Source organism: Prionailurus bengalensis, chromosome X (genome assembly GCF_016509475.1).
Source record: "Prionailurus bengalensis isolate Pbe53 chromosome X, Fcat_Pben_1.1_paternal_pri, whole genome shotgun sequence".
Taxonomy (NCBI): Eukaryota; Metazoa; Chordata; class Mammalia; order Carnivora; family Felidae; genus Prionailurus; species Prionailurus bengalensis.
In genome coordinates, this window is record NC_057361.1 from 102,779,328 (window position 1) to 102,799,324 (window position 19,997).

General features: G+C 41.0%; 1 protein-coding gene across 1 annotated transcript in view; it reads right to left on the reverse strand.

The window, feature by feature from the left end:
- The window catches only part of TENM1 (teneurin transmembrane protein 1), a 768,359-nt gene that overhangs the window by 104,345 nt on the left and 644,017 nt on the right, over positions 1-19,997 (reverse strand). The window contains exons 20-22 of the mRNA XM_043570666.1: positions 17,356-17,499; positions 9,109-9,358; positions 833-853 (exon numbers count right to left, since the gene is read on the reverse strand). Coding sequence (XP_043426601.1) covers positions 833-853; positions 9,109-9,358; positions 17,356-17,499 — 415 coding nt within the window. The remainder of the gene's footprint in view (positions 1-832; positions 854-9,108; positions 9,359-17,355; positions 17,500-19,997) is intronic.

The window sequence follows — 19,997 nt, forward strand, 5'->3', positions numbered from 1 at the left end:
GCAACGCTTTACTAGTAAGCAATTTGACAACCAACTTAATTTGCTTAAAGAATCAGTTATGCCAAAGTAGCAAGGCTATCTTATGCACTGGCATTTAGGAAGTGGCATCTCCCAAACGAAACCCAAATTAAAAACCCTATCAGTGCCATTTTGATGACAATTGGCATTCGGAAGTGAACAAATTCAATTTTCTCCTTTGCAATTTCAGGTAATTTAGAACAGTTTTGACAAGTGTAATGCATAAACAAATTGAAGAGAAATATTCATTATGATTAATTTCAGAGCTACGTGCCATTGTCGGTAAATGGTTGGTTTAAAGTTTTTCTATTATTTCTTTTTGGTGGGAAGAAATAGAAATCATGAGGTCACATAAAAGGAGAAAAGAAAAATCTTATTCAAGAAGGTCATCATGGTCCCTGTCTCTTAATACACTTGTCAACTCTATTTCTGGATCTGGGAAGATTGCTGTATTACCTCTCTTTCTACCTGCAACTTGAAAACATTGAATCTGTTTGAACTTACAGACTCATTTGTGATATCACCTAAGGAAAACATAATGAGACTTAAGGCTTGCTTCCCCATGAAGTACTGAACTGCCAGTTCTCACTTATCTTGTTTTCTTTTCGATAGGGTCTGATCCTCCAGCAAATTCCCACTTAACGGAGCTCTCTTCTTTTGTAAGACTCTTACCTGAATCATAACTTCTAAATTCACTTTCACATCATTCCTTTAACCTCACTTGAAAAGTAAAATCTCCCTGTTAGCACATTATTACGAGGTGGCCTCTTAGGCAAGAAGGGGCATTAGGTAGCTGCCCACTTGATTTACTCACCTATGTCTGGTATCTCTGTTTCTAGGGTGCACAAGGTTATCCATGAGTGGCAAGTAAAAACAAATAGAGAGTCGTCAGTATCATTCAACAAGCCAAATCTAAGCACACACACCTATTCCTAACCCAGTTTGTGGCTATTAGAGACTCCATAAGGATCATTTCATCAGATGTGCAAGGCAAAGCCTTCCTGGCTTCTCCTCTTAAGATGGTGTCAAGGCGAAGGAAGAGCCTGCTTGGTGGGTGGGCAAAGCTCTAAGGCAGTTTTTTCTCCCTGGACCATCTTCACCAGAATCACTTGGGTTCTTGCTGCATGTGCAGTTTCCTGGGCTTCTCCCCACTTGTACTGAATTAGAACCTCATGGTGGACATGGGGCCTGGGCATTTCATTTTTAACAGACTCAGCTGGCGATTCTGATGCAGGGAAAGGTTTAAGAACCACTGGGCTAGCCTTTGAAGAAGCAGCCACTGCAAAGGGTCAGAGCACTGCAGCCTCTGTTCTGAAAGCTACTTTGCCAAAATGGCAAATCAAGCCTTGTGTGCAATGGGCTTCCCAGATCTAGCCCAAAGCCACTTATATGATCTCAGAGATAAGACAGGGACATCTCTTGTGTACATTAGCACATTACTTAGCAATATTAAAAGACCTGACAAATTAAAAGCGGAAACGTTTTCTCTTAGACCGTGGCAGAACTGCTGCATCAAAATAGCATCACTAAAACATCATGTACATCAGCTACTAGGGCCTCGTGTCTTCCAATTATCTATACTCCAGCAGGGCAAGCGGGGTAGGCAAAACAGATCTGTCAGGTCAGAAGAAGCAAAACACTTTGGGAGACCCTTACTGGTAAGCCCCTTGGCACATGGTGCTGCCTAGGGTATTTCACTCTGGGACCTGGGATGAGCCTTCTCGCACAGGGGACGCGGTCTGTGTACAGGCCTGACTTTGGGTCACATCTGCCCAGAATTAAAAGGCTATAATCATCTGTGAAACACGGTCATTTTAATTTTAAAATCCTTTTAAACCTGGACCTTCATGTCATCTTAAAAAACATGAAGGTAACACATCTTTTTATCTAAACTAGAAAATGTTCTTATTCTTTGCAATGTCAGGAAAGTGGGGAAGATACAAAATGATTTCATCTGAAGCTATCTGCTCCTACTGATTCAACTCTTTTCAAAGAAAATCTTTCTGGGAATTTCACTAGTTGGGCCACAGGTCAGGATGCACTGACTTTTCTGTTTCCCTGGCCCACCTCAAAAGGGTAGGTATCCTGTGGGTTGACACAAAAGGTCAACAGGGAAGGATGGAGCTCTGATTAGAAACCCGGCCTCGGGCATTTGGACCTCTTTGAGTTTCTTTGTCTCCAGACACTTGCTTGTTTCTGTGGCCTCTAAACGAGCAGGTGAGTGTGCTCAAGGCCGGCTCTAATCACTTCCTGAAGGAAGTCGAGTTGTGAAAGTACTAGAAGGACCTCATTAAAACATGGCTTCATTGACAACAGATTCTCATGGTACAGAAGCACTTGTGTGGCTACAAAGCGTTTTGCAGTGGTGATGGCAAGGGGTGGGGAGGAGAGTGGTTTGACTTTCTTGCAGCTGCTTCTGATCCTGCCAATAATGTCACTGTGAACGTGGAAAGATGTCGTGTATTATGAAGAGCAGCGTCTCTCATTAACATCCCAGAAGGAGGAAGTGAAAATGATGGAATTTATTTCCAGTGTGTGACCTTGTTCTGTCTCAGGATTACTTTTAGTTAAGGATTTAGGATGGAGCTCCCACCAAAGTCAGTTTGCTGTGTAGCTAGCAACCGATGGCACGCTGAGGTGCCAGTGTGAGCTCTTCGCAAGTGCCCGGGGCCATCAGTGGGCACTGCCGCCTGGCAACTGACTGTCTTGAAGCTTGCCGCGAGTTAGGAGGAGGAGAAAGGCGTAGAACTGCCATATCTTTTTGGACCAAGAAATGCTCCCGAGGGTAGGGTCTGTAACTTGATCTTGGATTTTCTCAGGACCGAGATGATTAAAAGGGCCATCTCTTCTTTTTTAATTAAAAAAAAGTTATTGAGATATAATTCACATACCATAAAATTCACCCTTCTAAAAAGTACAATTCAGCAGTTTCTAGTAAACTCAGAGAGTTGTGCCACCATTGCCATCATCCATTCCCAGAACATTTTCATCACCTCAGGGAGAAAGCCCGTACCCGTTAGCAGTCGATCCCTATTCCCGCCCTGCCCCAGGCCCAGGCTTTCTGTCTAATTTGCTTTCCATCTCTGTGGACTTGCCTATTCTGGGTGGTTCACATAAATGGACCCAGAGCATGTGCCTTTTTGTGTCTGGCTTCTTTCACTTTAGCATAACTTTCGACCTCTTCTTTTTGTACATTAGCGAGGTGGGAGATGGAGAAAGAGAGACTATGCCAACTTGGGAGTTCCTGTCTACTGACCTGGCATCATGGGTTTGCCCGGCCTGCTTTGTGGTGGTTGTAGCACTTTCCTTGTTTTTCATGCTGTTCTCAGCTTCTTCCCTTACACTTAGCCAGAAATATTTGATGTCGAAAAGTGGACTTCCCTCCCTGCTCATGTTTCTGTGGTATCCTTCCTTTGAAGACCGAGTTCCCACTCCTGTCGTTTACTGACTTCTTAGAGCTTCCAACTCCAGCAACCCTCACCTCCCTTGCGCTCTGGCTCTGTCCCTTGCCCTTATCACATCTTACCTGTCGTGTGTTTTAGGGCCCCGTTTTCAGCTAGCAGCTCCTTGGAAACCAATCCGACCAATGAATCCATGCCCAAGGGCTAATGATGATTTTCGCTTGGTCATTCTAACAGAGGTTCTTGGGTCGGGGACTCTTAGAGATGCAGTGCCTCACCTCAAAGGACCACATTTCTTAGAGAGGGAATTTGGGCACCATGGAAGGGCAGCGAAGATGTTGCTGGGTGCAGTGAAGGGAGCCTACCGCTAATACACAAGCTCACCCTGGAGAGGTAACCACCTATTTCATCCACATGGAGTGTCTCTCTATTTGTTGCTCCAGTGCTTCTGCCAAAGGGATGGGTCTTAGTCATTTCTCAGATATTTTCAGAGCTCTCAAAGCCCAGGTTCCATTTGTTCCTTCAGCAGAGTGCTCTACAAGTTCTGCTGCCCCTCTGCACGCTACCCGCCCCTAAATGGGTGCTATTCCAGTTCTACTCAATCCCTAGTCAGTGACAGGAGTCAAGTTCAGGACAATGGAGGAAATACTAACCAGTCACTGTAAAATAAACAGTAAAATCTCAAGAGAAATTTTCATGTCACAGTGACACTTGTTGAGTCCAAATTGTCAAGGTACCAGGAAGCATTTGTCAGGCTCTTATTTTCTTCTTTCTTTCATTTTAAGGGAAGGACAAAATAAAGATCTGGAGAATATCAGCATCTTGAACAATAACAGCATGAGGTTTTTATAAAGAATAAATCATACCCAGTCATGCTTAACAGGTTTTCTAATAGAGTTGTGAAATTAGAAGATGAGAGGGGAGCAAGGGGGATATTCATATTTGAATTCTTGCAAAGCACTTGATATGGTGCCTCCTAGTTTTACTCATGTAATTATCCGTTAGTTTTAGAAAACTGAAAAGTAGCCCTGAGGCCATAATCCAAGGAAAAAGAAAAGAAGTCACAATTGGTGAGAAACAGCTGAAGGACTCGAGGATGTTTAGACTGAAGAGAAAGCTCAGAAAGCTGGGATAGCTGTCTTCACACACGTGGAAGCATGTCAGGGAAGAGAGGGAAGAGCTTCCGTGCTGTCTCCAATGCTAGCATTTGCTGCTACTGACTGGATGTTTGATGAAGGTAGATTTCAGTTCAGTATAAGAAAGCATTTTCTAAAAGAGCTCTCCAAAGATGCAATGGGCTGTCTACGAGGGGTTGTTTAAGGTTCCTGTTACTGAAAGGGATCAAACAGAGTAGACACAATCAAATGTCATGCATGCATTGGGTGCCACGTTGCACCATATACTTCCATGGACTTTTCTGACACTAAGCTCACAGATGTGTGATGTCACTTTTGTGTTACCGAATGCAAGACGTGTACGTGTATGCAGTTTTAACCTGAGAAGCAAAGCCACAGAAATAACTAGACCTAAACTATTTCACATGGAAATGAATCTAACTTTAAAAAAATCTTCAGAGAATGTATTTTTGAGACTCTCTTAGATTTAATTACTTACATAATGATCTTATAATTTTCCCTTCTTTATCATCTTACCTCAATTTCCCACTGGAAGGGAACACTAAGATGTGTACGTATGGATGAGATCTGCAGTAAACAGGCAAAGGAGTATTATATACTTCAATAACAAGAAATAATATCGTTGCTCTTGCCATATTGCTAATGATAATGATACAATTGACTTTTCCTCACCCTCCCCATTCAGCCAATGGGGGGGGGCAGCTACAGAAAATAAATGATTGGCAACCAATGAAAATGAAATTATTTCTGAAGTCAGATGAAGGAAATTCGATTAGGGAGAGTTAGGATCAGCAGAGCTGAGGAAGGAAAAATCTATAGTCTTCCAATCTTTGCAACGTTAAGGGGCACCTGGAATTGTTCAAAGTGGCCCACTATGACACAAGAGGATGGAAGAGAAGGGAATCTAGAAGGGCATCCAGGAGGAGCAAGCAAAATGTCATCAAACTTTGGGCTGAGAACTGCACATCTGTAGATCTCAAAACAAGTTAAACTGTATAAGACATGTAAGAGGATGCTCAAATAATAACTTGAAGTCAATTTTACAGGTAGAGAAGGAGAGAACAGAGTGGTTAAGTTATATAATGAATAACCTTGACAGATGGTAAAGATCTAAAATGTTCTCTATCCCTTTCTGTAATAACCTATTGACAACATTGCTCTTCCATTCACAGCTTTAAATGCAACCAATAACATAAAGACTATATTAGTCTGTGTTTCCAAGGAAACAGATGACTTAACCAAGTAAAATGACTAATATGCACTGGGGGGTGGTGGTGGTAGCAGCAATTAAATTAACTGATTTTAACAACAACAACAAAACTGGTACAAAACGAAGTTTCTATCTATGTACAATAGAATTCATTGACCATTATGGTTCTTAATGTAGCAAAGGCTTATTATATCAACTTATTTCTCCCCAGGAAGTTTAAATCTGGAAGTTATAAAGCAAATATATAAATTCACCACTTATACATCAAAGATGCAATGTACACAGTATAGGCTACTGATCATGACAGATACTTTTTTATATTTTAATTTTATTTATTTACTTATTTATTTCTAACGTTACTTTAGAGAGAGAGACAGAGTGCAAGCAGGGGAGGAGCAGGGAGAGAGAGGGAGACCCAGAATCTGAAGCAGGCTCCAGGCCCTTAGCTGTCAGCACAGAGCCCGATGCGGGGCTCGAACTGTGAGATCGTGACCTGAGCCAAAGTCGGATGTTTAACTGACTGAGCCACCCAGGTGCCCCTTGGCAGATACTTTTTTTTTTTTTTAAAGGTGAATCTAATAAGAACTATATTCGTTTTTGAGTAAACATGATGGATAATGTTTGCTGACATAAACTGGTTTGATGGTTTTGACTACAGTAAAATAAGGAGTTACCTGTCAATTAGGTCAAATGCTCATCTAAATTCAATCTGTTTATTTCTCTGATGGCCAATCACGGGAGTGTTAGAGAAGGGAAAACTATGTTTTTTTCCTTGAATCAAATGCAAGGGAGAACTACTTTCTCTTTGAACCTAAGCTTGGGAATCTTAACTGTGAGTCTATGAAGGGGGTAGGTTGCTGGCGGGTGGGGATATTCAGGGAGACAGGGAAAATATATGACCCCTGAAATCGCATGTACAATTTTGTGTGAATGTGTCTTTTTCTGGGGAGAAGGCCCACAGCCCTCAATAAATTCTGAAAGGGGCCTGAGAATTAAAAAAAAAAAAGTAAGAAGAATTGCTGTAAAGGATGTGAGCTCGGAAGAGCTAGCTAGAGAGATTCAGGCTAAGTGAGAGAGCCTGGGTGTGTGAGCTCACGGTGTGTGCACGCCTATGTGTTTCAAGAGCTTTGACAATGTGAGAGAACAGTACTGTGGAGTCAGAATGAATGGAGGGATTGGACAATACTTCCCACTGCCAGAAACGAATTGTTCTTTATACTGAGAATATTGCTTTGCAGTTAGGGTCCAAGTTTTTCTATTTTATCCTTCAAATGACTTTGTGTTGAAGGTCATAAAGTACTTTCTTTTTTATGAAGTGACCACTTCAAAAATGCAAATCTGTTAACTGTCAGGGATTCTTGAGCAAAGGAGAATCTCATCGATGAAAATTGCTGCACCTTAGTTAGGTACATTTGCATTGAAATCACAAAGGAAAATACTCAGCTTAGCTGGGTGTTCTTAATAGTAGTATTATTAGTATTAGTATTTGTTTTTATAGCTAATCTTATGGTATTTCCTTGGAGGAGTTACCTACATAGGGCTAGCCATGAGGCTTTATAAAGCCTAGAGGCTTTATAGGGTTAGCTATATAGATAGGTTCCATAAGACAAAGTCTCTGTCTACCTGACAGCTAATATCTGCATGACTAGAAACATTCAGATGGTGAATGAATTGTTCAGTGCTCCGTCAATGTTTGGCATCATGTAGACAGAACATCCCTAGGATTTTGAATATAATGTTGAATGTTACATAAATCGTTTCTAAATCCAGGAATATGAACATCTTGGCCTTCCTTGTTGACTTTCCAGTAAGTAGGTGCCCCAAGAGATATACTGTGGGAAATGATAAGTCACCATGAAGTGTGACATCCTAAGGTACATAAACATTTGATTAGAGCAGGGTGCTGTGAATTAGTACCTCTCTAGTCTCTCTAGATGTGCTTTATCTTTATAAAAATCTTAACTTTACAGTCTATTTTTTATCAGTCAAGGGATTTAACAGCTTTTTTATCCATGACAATGCTTGCAATTATAATTAAGAAATGTTTTAAAACTAGAATGAATTAATATGAAAAACGGATGGAGGCTTGGGACTGGAAGATGTCCACAGGTAGGTGTGAAGGACTAACTCAGTCTGAGAAAAAGCAGGTAGATTCCAGAGCAAGCATGAGAATCTGGAAAATTTCAAGGAATGTCCCCATACATTCAAATTTCTATGCTTGTGTGAATATAGTGTTAAATGGAAATGACCCAAGACTTTTCATATGTTTTGACTGGCCTCGATGGTACTCTGTACATACAAGTTGCTCCATTAATGTCTCTATTCTCCCAGGTCACTATTTTTGGTCACTATCTTTCAGGTCGATTAGGGGATGGCTGAAGCAACAACTGTTTTACGGACTAGTTTATAGGATGACAACAAAATCTTCTGGAATAGAGGGAAACTTTCGGCCTAAAGTTCCAAAGGCATGTGTCAGGGATAAAGGCTATCATAACCAATTGGAGGGAAGGCTCTATCAATTTACCCAGGAGGGAGGAAACAGGTCTATCCTCACTGGAATGGGAGGGGATGCTTTCCTTTTCTAGGACTCCATAGGGTATATATTTGTATCCTGTAGCCTCAGAAAGGGAGAAATAAGCTGATTAAGCCATAGTCTATTTAGTTGTGATCTTTGCGTAACTTCAGAACATGGAATACCAGAAGGTATGAATTCCTTTCAAAGGGTGTCAAAATACTTTGTACTCTCCAGAAAATTCCTAGAACAGAGTGAGAAAGTCTAACGATGGATGCTTTATTCTTTTTTGCCCTAAAGGAATAGAGCTTTTAAGCATTAAAAAAAAAAACAAACAAACAAACCTAGTTCTTCCTTCCTTATCAGGGCATACAAACACAGACTTCCATTTTCTTTTTTATGAAGTGACCACTTCAAAAAATTGAACCTGGAGAACTTAGAAAATTGAGCCTTTTGGATCTGGCATTACCTCTACCTGTGGAATAGATATTTTTGATCAGTCTTCGTTTTGACCAGCAGGGGCTGAGTGGCTTACCTCAGCACTTGGAAGTACTGAGATCCATGTCGGTGATGGCAATGCCCACAGGGAAGGTCACACATACAGGGATGTCAACACTTCCTGGTTCTCCAAAGCAGTGCTCAAAAGTCCTTTAAGTAGGAGGTGTGGGCCTGTTGACCTATGTCCTTTGTCCCTATTCCTGCACCTGAGGTCAGGGCTACAATATGGGCGACTGCATTTTCTGCTCTTCCTTGCAATGCCTTTCTCTTCGTGTTATCGCATTCTTGCTTCTTCCTTATCCGCTAAACCAACAGAGATTAGAGGAGACTTACCTTAATTCCAAAATACTAACGGAGTTTCCTGAGGGAAATATTCGTCTTATGAAATTAAAGTCGCCAACATACACACTCCCATCAGGGCCAGAAGCTAAGGCAACAGGAGCAAAGAGCTTGTTGTTGTGAGCTGGGCCATTGCAGTTGGTGCAGGCTACGCTCCGCTGGTGTCCGTTACCCATGATGGTTGATATGACTGGGGGCTGCTGGGAAATGAACATATTTTCTCCATTCCCTTTATGTATGATTCCTAGATCCAAGAAAAAAAAAGAGAATAAAAAATTACCTCACAATATTCTCAGCAACATTTTAACTTTTCTCTTGTTCAAAGCACCATGACGCTTTGGCCTGGCAGAAAAAATCTTGAGAGTGAAGCACACTGTCCGAGGTTTTGTTTAACTGCATGGCCACAACAAACAGGAGCATGACACTTTGCCTCAGCTTGTCTATCTGTGATATGGGTTAATACACCCTTTAGTACTGATCCTAAATGCCTCAATGAAACCCGTGATAAATAACTTTTAATGATCTCCTGTTCATTTTGGGCTCTGTGAATCATCTGTGGCTAATTTTTTCATCTCTGGATGACTATCTCCTGATGCTTGGCACACACTTGTCTGACTTCAAATTACCCTCACTATGCAACTGACTGGTTCCTGAAAAGGAAATATCAGTCAATTTTAATATTAACCTTAGCAAAACACCATCAGGAAGGTAATTGACTTCTGTGAAAAAAAAATCATACTGTTAGAATGCACTTCAAAGATGTAAGAAAGGGACTTGAATTTTCCACTCTTTTGGACCATATCTCACTATCATCAGTGCAGGAAATAGAGATACTGACTTATGAAAATGCTGGAAAATACTGTGCATTCTCTTTGGGCAATCTCTTCCAATCTCACGGCTTTAACTCATATCTGTATACGCCAAAATTTTCTCCTGTCCAGAGTTGTCACCTGCCATGCAATTTCCTGCTCGATCTCCTCACCCAGATGCCCCAGAGGCACCTCAAACTCAACAAGTGTAAAATGGAACTCACTGTCTTCCTCTCCCCCTGCTAAAGCCTGCTTTTCCTCCTGAGTTCCCTACTCATCTTATGAGTGGTATCACAGTGCGCGTATTTACCCAAGTTGGAAGTGTGGCCATGACCGGGCCTCTTATTTTCCTCATTCTCTAAACCTAACTCATTACGAAACCCATGTTGAGTCCATCTCCAAAATATGATGAACCAGTTTTGTCATTTCTATTCCTACCACTAAGGCTTTAGTTCAGTTTTTCTTAACTTCTTGGTCTCCTGGCCTCCATGCATACCTATCTCCAAACCATCACCCCCACTCCTGCCATTGAGATCATTTCAGTATGTGGCTTAGAATCTTTCAACAGCTCTGTATCCTCTACAGGATAGGGGGTACATTCTCTATTAAGGTATACAAAGTCTTCATGACTTGACCCTTGCCTACTTCTTCAGTCTCCCCTGTCACCATCCTCTCATTTGGGATCTTGAGTTCCTGTGATAGTGAACTATTTATAATTACTTTCACATACTTCCATTCCTGTCTACACTGGTACATGCTATTCCCTCTCCATCTTGAAAGCCCTCCTCTTCTTGTCTGCTTGGGGAACTCTTATCTATCCTTCAAAGCTCAGCTCAATTCTCTCCGATGCTCTGTCCAGGCAGAATTAGTTACTCCCTCTTCCTTGTGCCCATGGTTTGTTTTCCATAGCTCCGTTATTATACCCACTAACTTGTATGATACGGTTTTCATCACTTCTCTATCTTTCCCACTAGAGCCTGGGCTCCATGAAGGCAGACCCTCTGTCTGACTCTTTTCTGCATTTTAGTGCCAATCCCCATGGCCAAATCATTAGAGGAGCTCAGCAAATGTTGAAAATAGGTTTTGAGTCTCTTGTAGTCTCCTTGTCCAAATCCCAATGATTTTGCAAACCTGCTGAGCCCGGGCAGAAAATCCAAGGAACAAGTACTGCTGTGCTCAAGTCTGCCCAGAATGAGCCTGGGCAGGTAAAACATCCATGTTGTGAGAAGGCATGCCAACGTGTCACACTGAAGTAACTGACGGCAAATGAATGAATGCAGTAATCCTGTACAGTCTTAATTTTTCTCCCATGACCCCTGCTATCTATCTCCTTGGATTGCTTGTTACTCTCCCTAAACATTTCCTGAAATATCTTCCTCAGTTTTCTTCTGACTTTTGGTCCCACAGTCCTACAATAGAAGCCGCTGATCACTCAGAAATAGGAACGTTGCTGGCAAAAATAAGTAAGAGGGTAACACATACACAATACCATAGCACCAAACATGTACTTGGAAGGGTCCTTCCAGGAAACAAATCCCATACATCATATAGCCTTCGGATTTCAAGTCTAGGTATTTTGACTCTCCCTCCCAAGGTGATTTCTGGCTATTTTTTCAACATATGATCTGCAGGAACAGCTACGACCTTATGCCCCAACAAATTGGTCTTTCATTGCAGAACTGTGAGATGTCTCGAGGATCACTACTTTCTTATTAATTTTATTAATAACTTTATTCATCAGTAACAAAATTCTTAAGATTTAGAATAGTTAATTAAATAAGATTAATAGGACTGAATTTCATTTCCCAAAAAACACTTAATTGCAGTGTGATCAACATTACAATTTAAATGAGTCAGGAGGAAGTGAATGAGAACTTGAATGACAGTCACACAACATCATCGAAAAGAAACCTCCTGACGATTGCTACCTGAATATCCTACCAATGAGACTATGATATGTTCTCTAACAAATGAGGAAACCAACTGTTTAGCATGTCTGTATTTCAGCAATGCATTACAAGGTATATCATTCAAAAATATGTCCAATTATTGGCTTGGAAATACCAGATTTGCTATTAACATCTATTTTCACAGGTAGATCTCCATTTTTTTTATATCAATATAACGGTGTAGTTAACAATTACCTTCAAAATGACATGTTATTACCAGGTTCCTGGCAATTTAAAAACTAAAGATGGCTATTCTAAACCATTCTTCTAAGCCTACAATTCTAAAACTCCCCTTTTCTATTAGAAAGCCCAGCACTCCATCAAAGAAGAAGAATGATTAAAGGAAATAAAACATAAGGCAATGTACTTTCTGATTACATCTCAACAATTGATGTCTTGCTTTCATGCGAGGTACTGAAGTGCCCGTGTACTGAAATTACCATTCCTGTTTAAAGCTGAAGCAATCAAAACAAAAATGGGCAAACCCTTTTTGTACTGCCCTGGAAAAATAGATCATTCTGAAGGGTGTTTTTGTTGTTTCAAGAATCTGTTTAACCTTCCATTACATAGAACCGGGGCATACCATCTAGCAACAATGATTTAACACCAATTCTTCTGCAAAATGTTTCTCTGAAAATATTTTGTTTATGTTCCTGGAAATCTTGATCAATTACTGCCGCCTCCCTTCCAGTTTATTCTGCCACACATGCTCCTTTTGAAAACAGAATCAAATGATCCCAGGACAATGTGCATTATTTATATGAAGGCCAACTTCCCACCTAGGGTTGGGTGTCTTGTTTACAGTCAACAAAGAAACCCTACTGAATGGGGCTCACTGTGTGTGTTCTCCCCTAAGTTTTCCTTTTCTCCACCAAGAAGCCAAAGTTGGTTGTGTAATAAGCTAAGCATGCTTTTAAACACACTGCTCATACCCTCCTGCTACCTTGCTCAGAACTTCCTTTGAAGCTTATAAATAAGTTTGAAATAAAAATTCCCCTTGGAAGCCAGTGGGTGGTGCTTTATGCTGATTTCAAAGAAGAAACCATTTTTCAGACTTATGAACAACGAGGGACACAATACATATTTCTCTTAGGACCTGACTGAGACGATATAAACACAAACTGGAAGATATGCCAGTGTGATCAATGGAAATTTACTTCCCCTCCCAGTAAAACCATTTGTCGACAAACTACTGGCCTATTTTGGAGTCTACGTTGAAAGAAATTCTTTATCCATTGCAGACAGATGACGATATCCAATTAGTACCCTGGATTGTTTTTTCTAATAATTTTTAACACTCAACTGGGAGGACACACAAGGGTATGTGTTTGATATAAAGATATACTACAACAAATAGCTTACCTCTGTAATAGACGACTCATGTACACGTTTTTATTTCTTATAATTTTAAAGGGCTGATTTCTTTTAAAACATAAGACTATGTACTCTCTGTAATCACTAAGAAGATGTATTTTTGAAGGAATAATATCGAAAAACACAAGTACCTGGTGTTTTTTTTTTTTTTATCTTGGTGAAAGTAGAAACCATCTATATATATCAGGCATAATATTTGGAAGCAATTCTCCACAACCAATGGTTAATTGTCAGGTAAATATAATTGCTGCAACTAACATGACAAATGGTCTGAAAACACTGCCTTCTAGAAAGTACCTGCTGCATAATGATTTTTGGAACAAAAGAAAAACTAAAGAATTGAATGGCAGCAGGCATCCAATCTAATTACAGGTGTCTTTTTAACCAGTGAGAGGAAACTGGGGGAAGATAGATTCTTGTTTCTAATCTGCCATCTGTCTCAGATCAAAAAAGCAGGGTGCCTAAAGAGTTAGGCTTTTTCCAGAAAGAAGCGGAGTGGGGGAATTTGGAAAGACGGTCGCTCTTGCCTTAATCAGTCAGAAAAGACTGTCTGACCTGAGGGGGAAAGAGCATTGCTTTCTAAATTGGCCTTCTCAAGGCTGCTCCTTCACACTTATCATTTTTGCTTCTAAAAACTGCCTTTGTAGGTGGGATTTAGACTTCGAAAACATCCCACGAGAGGTGTTCGTGTCCAAGGTCAGGCTGAAAGGCAGTGGCAGAGCTGGCTTCAGATCTGTTTCCTGGCAAGTGTGACAAGTTCTTGGGTAGAAACACAATGTGCCTACAAATGAGATGATACAATGAACAAATGTTCCTTAAAAACAAACAAAAAAAAAACCTATCTAACATAAGGTTTGTGTCTCAGAATAAAATTCTCAGAAAGAGACCGAAAGCACGTTTAGTGGGGCTGGGGTGAGCACAAGGGATCCGTTGAGGGTGACAATATTCCAAAACTGTTGTGGTGCTGGGTACACAACTCCACAATTTACTAACCATCACTGAAGTGTATATTTAAGGTGGGTGAGTCGTATGGTATATCAATTGCACTGCAATAAAGGTGTTAAGAAGGTTCTCAGAACCAACTTGGTACCTGTTACGGAAAACCTGACTACTGGTGAGGCAGGGGTGGAGAGAACACGTCGGTGGAAATCAGGGGGCCCCCAAAGCCAACTTTCTCAATGGCTCCCCTCTGCTCTGAATTTTTAAGCCTGTGTGAAGCAAATGGTAAGAGGACATGGGACTGGGAGCACACAGCGGGGGGCTGGTTCGATCGAGGTCATTTCCCACTTTGTGCTTAATGTCAATGACAGGCATTTGAAAGAGACAATCCATACAAGCCAATAAAAGTGAGTGGAAAAGAAATGGCTGCTTAAAATGTCAAACTCTTTCAAATCAAAACAAAAAACCTCATAACTTAATAAGTGGCATCTGCCCTTTCGTTTTTGTACTTTTAAAACTATGATTCCCCTTTTGACAACAGAAAAAAGTTGACATTTTATATCTGTGCCTGAATCTTTGCTCTTAAAAAAACCAACAGTTTGAAACAGAATTTAGAATATTCCTTGAAAGAGGGGGAGCAGGTATGATGAAGGCACACCGCAATGGACTCATTTACCTTCGGCGTCCCACACTGGGACCATGGTGGGTGGTGTCATTCCACGGTTGAAGCAAACCTGCTTAGTTTTGCCAATCAAAATTTCCCAGCCTGTGTGGCTGCTTGGCTGGCCTGACCCAACTGTGGTGCAAACAAAGTAAGATCATAGGTGTGATTATAAAACGGATCTCTTAGCCTTGGTCAGTTCATGGCCTTACAAGATATCCTGACCTTAGCCAGCTGTTTCACGAAGGTAAGATGCATACAAGGATGCCTGGCTGGAAAAGCGTTAACTGTCTCAAGACATTCACATCCCCACTCCTGAAGAAATAACTCAAAGTACGTGTTCCACTGAAGGCTGCTCAAAATCTGCCTCTTTGGATGAAAAGGAATACGATTTCACAGGGCAAGCTTACCAGCAGATGTTCAAATGAAAGCTGGATGGGAGCACCAATGACCGATCTCCCAGTAGGATGCAAAACGAGGTGAAGGAACTTGGATGAAGCATTTCTAACCAGGGTAAGAGAGGTCAGTTTATCTGAGAGACACATGGGCTCCAGGGCCACCTGTGGTCCCTTCTCCTGATTTAGGTAACATTTAAATTACACACACTAGGAGAAAGTGACAGCAGGAAGAATAGTTCAAAGAAGCAAAGATGGAAGATGACCATGTCCTGGTTCTCTGCCTTTTCCCGAGTTCAGGATGCAGGAGACCTAAAACTAAGTGAAGTCAAGGACTGCTCTCTTTCCCCAGATTCTTTCACTTCTTCTGTCTTCCTCTACCTCTTCTCCTCTTTACCTATAACTGTCCCTTGACTCAATTCCTAGCTTCTTACTGGAGCTACTGACATTTATGTGGATACGTGACTGCGGTGCAGAGAAGGAGCACACGGCACTAGCCATTTACTAATGGAGAAAGTCACATGATTCTCAGATTCTTGATCTTTTAAATGGGATTAATGCCACACTCCAGGGTTGTTGTACTTAAAGTGGGACAGAATTCAACAAAGCCCTTTGAAAACTGTATCATGTGGATGATTCATTGATCCTAAAGTGCACATTTTGCTTCACATTTTTAGCATCTCTGAAAATAAGTATGTATCTTGCAATCAATGCATGTCATAGTTTAATTGGCAGCACTTTCCATAAAATAACAGTGTAATTGATGGAATCTTAGATTGTATAAAACACGGCAATTGTTATTCCACTTTTGAAAAGTTGGTTACAACGTCAGATACACTGGTTAATTACTTGTGATACAGCAATAATGATAGATGATTCTTAAAACCCAGTTTCATAGAAATTTGTGAGGAAGAGGTCTCACTATGGTAGCACTAATTCGAAACCAGATTGTTGTGTCTGAAAAGAAATATACTAACATGGCCATCTCTAGGTGGTGGACTTACACCACCTTAATTTTACACTTAATTTTTTTCTTGCACTTTTCCAAGGTTTCTGCATCAAATAGGTGTTACATACATGTAATACATATACATAGCATTATGTGTGTGTGTATAGAGTATTTAAAAAAGTATTAAAAACATTAAAAAAAATTTTTAACGTTTTATTTATTTTTGAGACAGTGAGAGACAGAGCATGAACAGGGGAGGGTCAGAGAGAGGGAGACACAGAATCTGAAACGGGCTCCAGGCTCTGAGCTGTCAGCACAGAGACCCACGCGGGGCTCGAACTCACGGACCGCGAGATCATGACCTGAGCCGAAGTCAGCTGCTTAACCGACTGAGCCACCCAGGCGCCCCAGTATTAAAAAACATTTTAAAAGCTTCTTAACTGCATAGAAATAGGCACTCTTGATCACGAAATGACAATTATTCTTGAGGGAAACCTGGCAATGTGTATGAAAAGCCTTAAAAACATGTACGTCTCTCCCTTTGCATGAGATACCTAAACTAGGCAAATTCATAGAGACAGAAAGTAGAATAGGGGGCTCAAGGAGGAGAAATAAGGAGTTGCTGTTTAATGGGTACAGATTTTCTCTTTGGGATGATGGAAACATTCTGGAAATGGACAATGGTGATGGTTGCACAACACTGTGAATGTACTTACTGCCACTGAATTGCACACTTACAGATGGTCAAAAGGTCAACTTCATTACGCATCTTTTACCACAATTAAAAAAATTTTTTTAATGTTTTTTTTTTTGAGAGAGAGAGAGAGAGACAGAGTGCAAGCAGAGGAGGGGCAGAGAGAGAGAGGGAGACACAGAATCTGAAGCAGGCTACAGGCTCTGACCTGTTAGCACAGAGCCCGATGCAGGGCTCGAACCCACGGACCATGAGATCGTGACCTGAGCCGAAGTCGGACACTTAACCGACTGAGCCACTCAGGTGCCCCGCTTTTACCACAATTTTCAAAAGTTCCATTGAATGACTGGAAACATCTATCAAACCATTCTCCTAGTATTGGACATTTAGGTCTTCCCCAAATTTGGAACAATTAAAAATAAGACTGTGATTTTAAAATTGTATATCCTTTGAAAATAAAAAACTGCTTACCACTTTGAGGATTCAAAATATGATGCTTATTCAATGACCAGCCTCCTAGGTTAGAAGCATCCATCTCAAAACCTTGTAAGATAACTGTCCTTTTCTCCCAGAGAATAAAGTCAGGACATGTTTCGTATTCGTATCCCACAGATACTGCAAACAAAAAGTTAATAACACGTTAGAAAATTTAAAAACATTTGCTTTGTTTTTACACAGGTTGATAATTCTGTGGATGTTGCATTTGCTATTGAATTCTGACTGGGGCTGAAATGCGCAAATGCCTTTCAGCTAGCATAGTACAGCAGAACGTCTAGCATGGCACTGGGCGTCCAAGAGCGAGCAGTCAGTGCCTACCAGATACATACATGGATGAGTGAGTGAATGCGTGCTGTCATTAAGTGTGTACCATATGTTTATGGACATTAAGCATTGGGCTTTTGGGTTGGAGGCCGTGTTGTAAAACTGAGGAAATAAGCTCTCTGAAGGCATAAGCTCTGCTGATACAATTTCTTTCTTTACCTTTCCAGGAGGGGTGCAGGGAGGGCTGCTTTCTTATCTCTCCAGGGTGCAAAATGCACTTAGGAAGCTGGTTTTCAAGTACTGGGTCCCTTCTGCAACAACTGACGACACATGAGACTAATAAAATCGATTTGCCCCATTTATATTTTCTTTTGTGCTAACTGGCCTTTAGTTTGCCGAGAAGTCTTGAGTTTGCTTTGAGCGCTGCAAGTGTAAATTCCACCTTGTGCACATTATATTTTGGTTTCTGCATAGAGCTAACCAATGGGATATCACCCAACATTTGGCTTCAACTCTTAGGAAGCACAGATGTTGCGCATTAAACTTGGAACCCTGGAATGCCACTAAAATGGGAAGTGAGAAATGTGGTAGCAAGGATGCCTCTGCTCTGCTGCAATATGTCTAGCTCAAGTATACCAAATCCCAGCCATTTTCGCAGCTGGTAACCCTGCTTACCTGTTGCACCCCCAGATTTCTGATTCTTGAATTTAAAATGCTTTCTGTTCTTATAATGTTCTAAGCCTGAGAGTACTGGCTCATTACACTGCATACCCCGAAGCTGCTTCCCCCTTTCTGGCAGCTTAAAATATCCCTAGCTACTAGTCGACCATTGCTTTCCAGTTTCTGTCTCTACCTGACTCTTTAGATGCCCCTGGAGAACTCATTCCTTCTTTTGTCATTTAGTTATGAAAACTGGTAATGAAAGCATGTGCTTAAACAATGCCAGAACCATAGGTCCCAAGATGAAAAACGAAAGCAAACTAGTTTTGGTTTTTGGAATTGGGTGAAGGGAAAAAATGGTAATTTTTGGTCAAACTGATTTAAATGTGTGTGTGTGTGTGTGTGTGTGTGTGCATGCGTGCGTGTGCACGCGTGGGTGTGTATGTGAGCATAACACATAAGCCAAAAAGCCCTTATGATTATGAATATACAAGTCTGTAACATTGTGGATCATCTGTGGCCAATTTTAAATCGTAGGCTGGTTTCTTTTTGTCCTTTTTGCCTTAATAGGGATCTTAAAGGGCCATCTTCAGAGGGTATGTGACCTATGCAGTCACACAGGGGCCCATGCTTTGAAGGGTCTCACACTTTAATGCTCTGCTGTCACTGTCTTGAAATCCTTAATTTTTTAATACGAGCCTCTGTATTTTCATTTAACAATGGGCCCTGTAAATTATGTAGCTGGTCCTGATAGGGATGCCCATCCACCAGCTGGTGAAGACTCACGGACTGCAAACTCATTTTATCGTTTGCCCTAACCAAGCATTATTAACAAGGGAGATCAATGGGGAGTGGGAAAGACTAATCATAAAACGGAAATAATTTCTAAATGGAAATTAGTTTGGGATCATCCTGGGTCAATGCTGCTCCCTATGAAGGTGGATGGAAACAGAATTTCAGTGATGAAAAGACCTCAAAGGCACTCTAGTTCAGGTTACAGTCATGGCACAAATCACTGCTCTCTACAATCTCCTCGATATCCTGTCATGGCCCCCAGAGCTTGCTAAAACAACTGTGGTAGAGTAGAAAGAGTTGGTTATGGAACTAGAGTCAGAAAAACTTTCAACTTTTGGGTCCATCATTAACTAGCTGTTCGGTCTCAGGCAAGTTACTCTGCATCTCTGAGAGTCATTTTCTTCACTGGTCAAAGTCAGGTGGAGGAATGGACTAGAACTGATGATTTTTTAGAACCTTTTGGGTCAGGGGGACTTTTATTATGAATTTGATAAAAGTTAAGAATCTTCTTCCTAGAAAAATTCAGGTGCACACACAATTTTGTATATCATTCTAAGGCTTCACTGACCTCCTAAAATCTAAACAGAGATCTCACCTCAAAGACTTTTGCATCAGATAAGTCTTATAGTGTCCCTGGAGCACTAACACTGTATGATTCCAAAGTGCATTCTTTCAAGATTGTGTTTGACCTGTTCAAGTTGGAGATTGCACCCAAAAGCCAAAGACAGCCCCTTATCTCATGATGGCAAAATCAGGTGGTGAGAAAGCACGCTTAGGGCCATGTTGGTGTGCGGAATAACACGGGTTCTGCTTCTCTTGCCAACATTTAAAAGTCTCGATTAATAAATAATCACAGTGACAATTACAAGTTCCCTGAAAGCCATCATCTCCTTCCC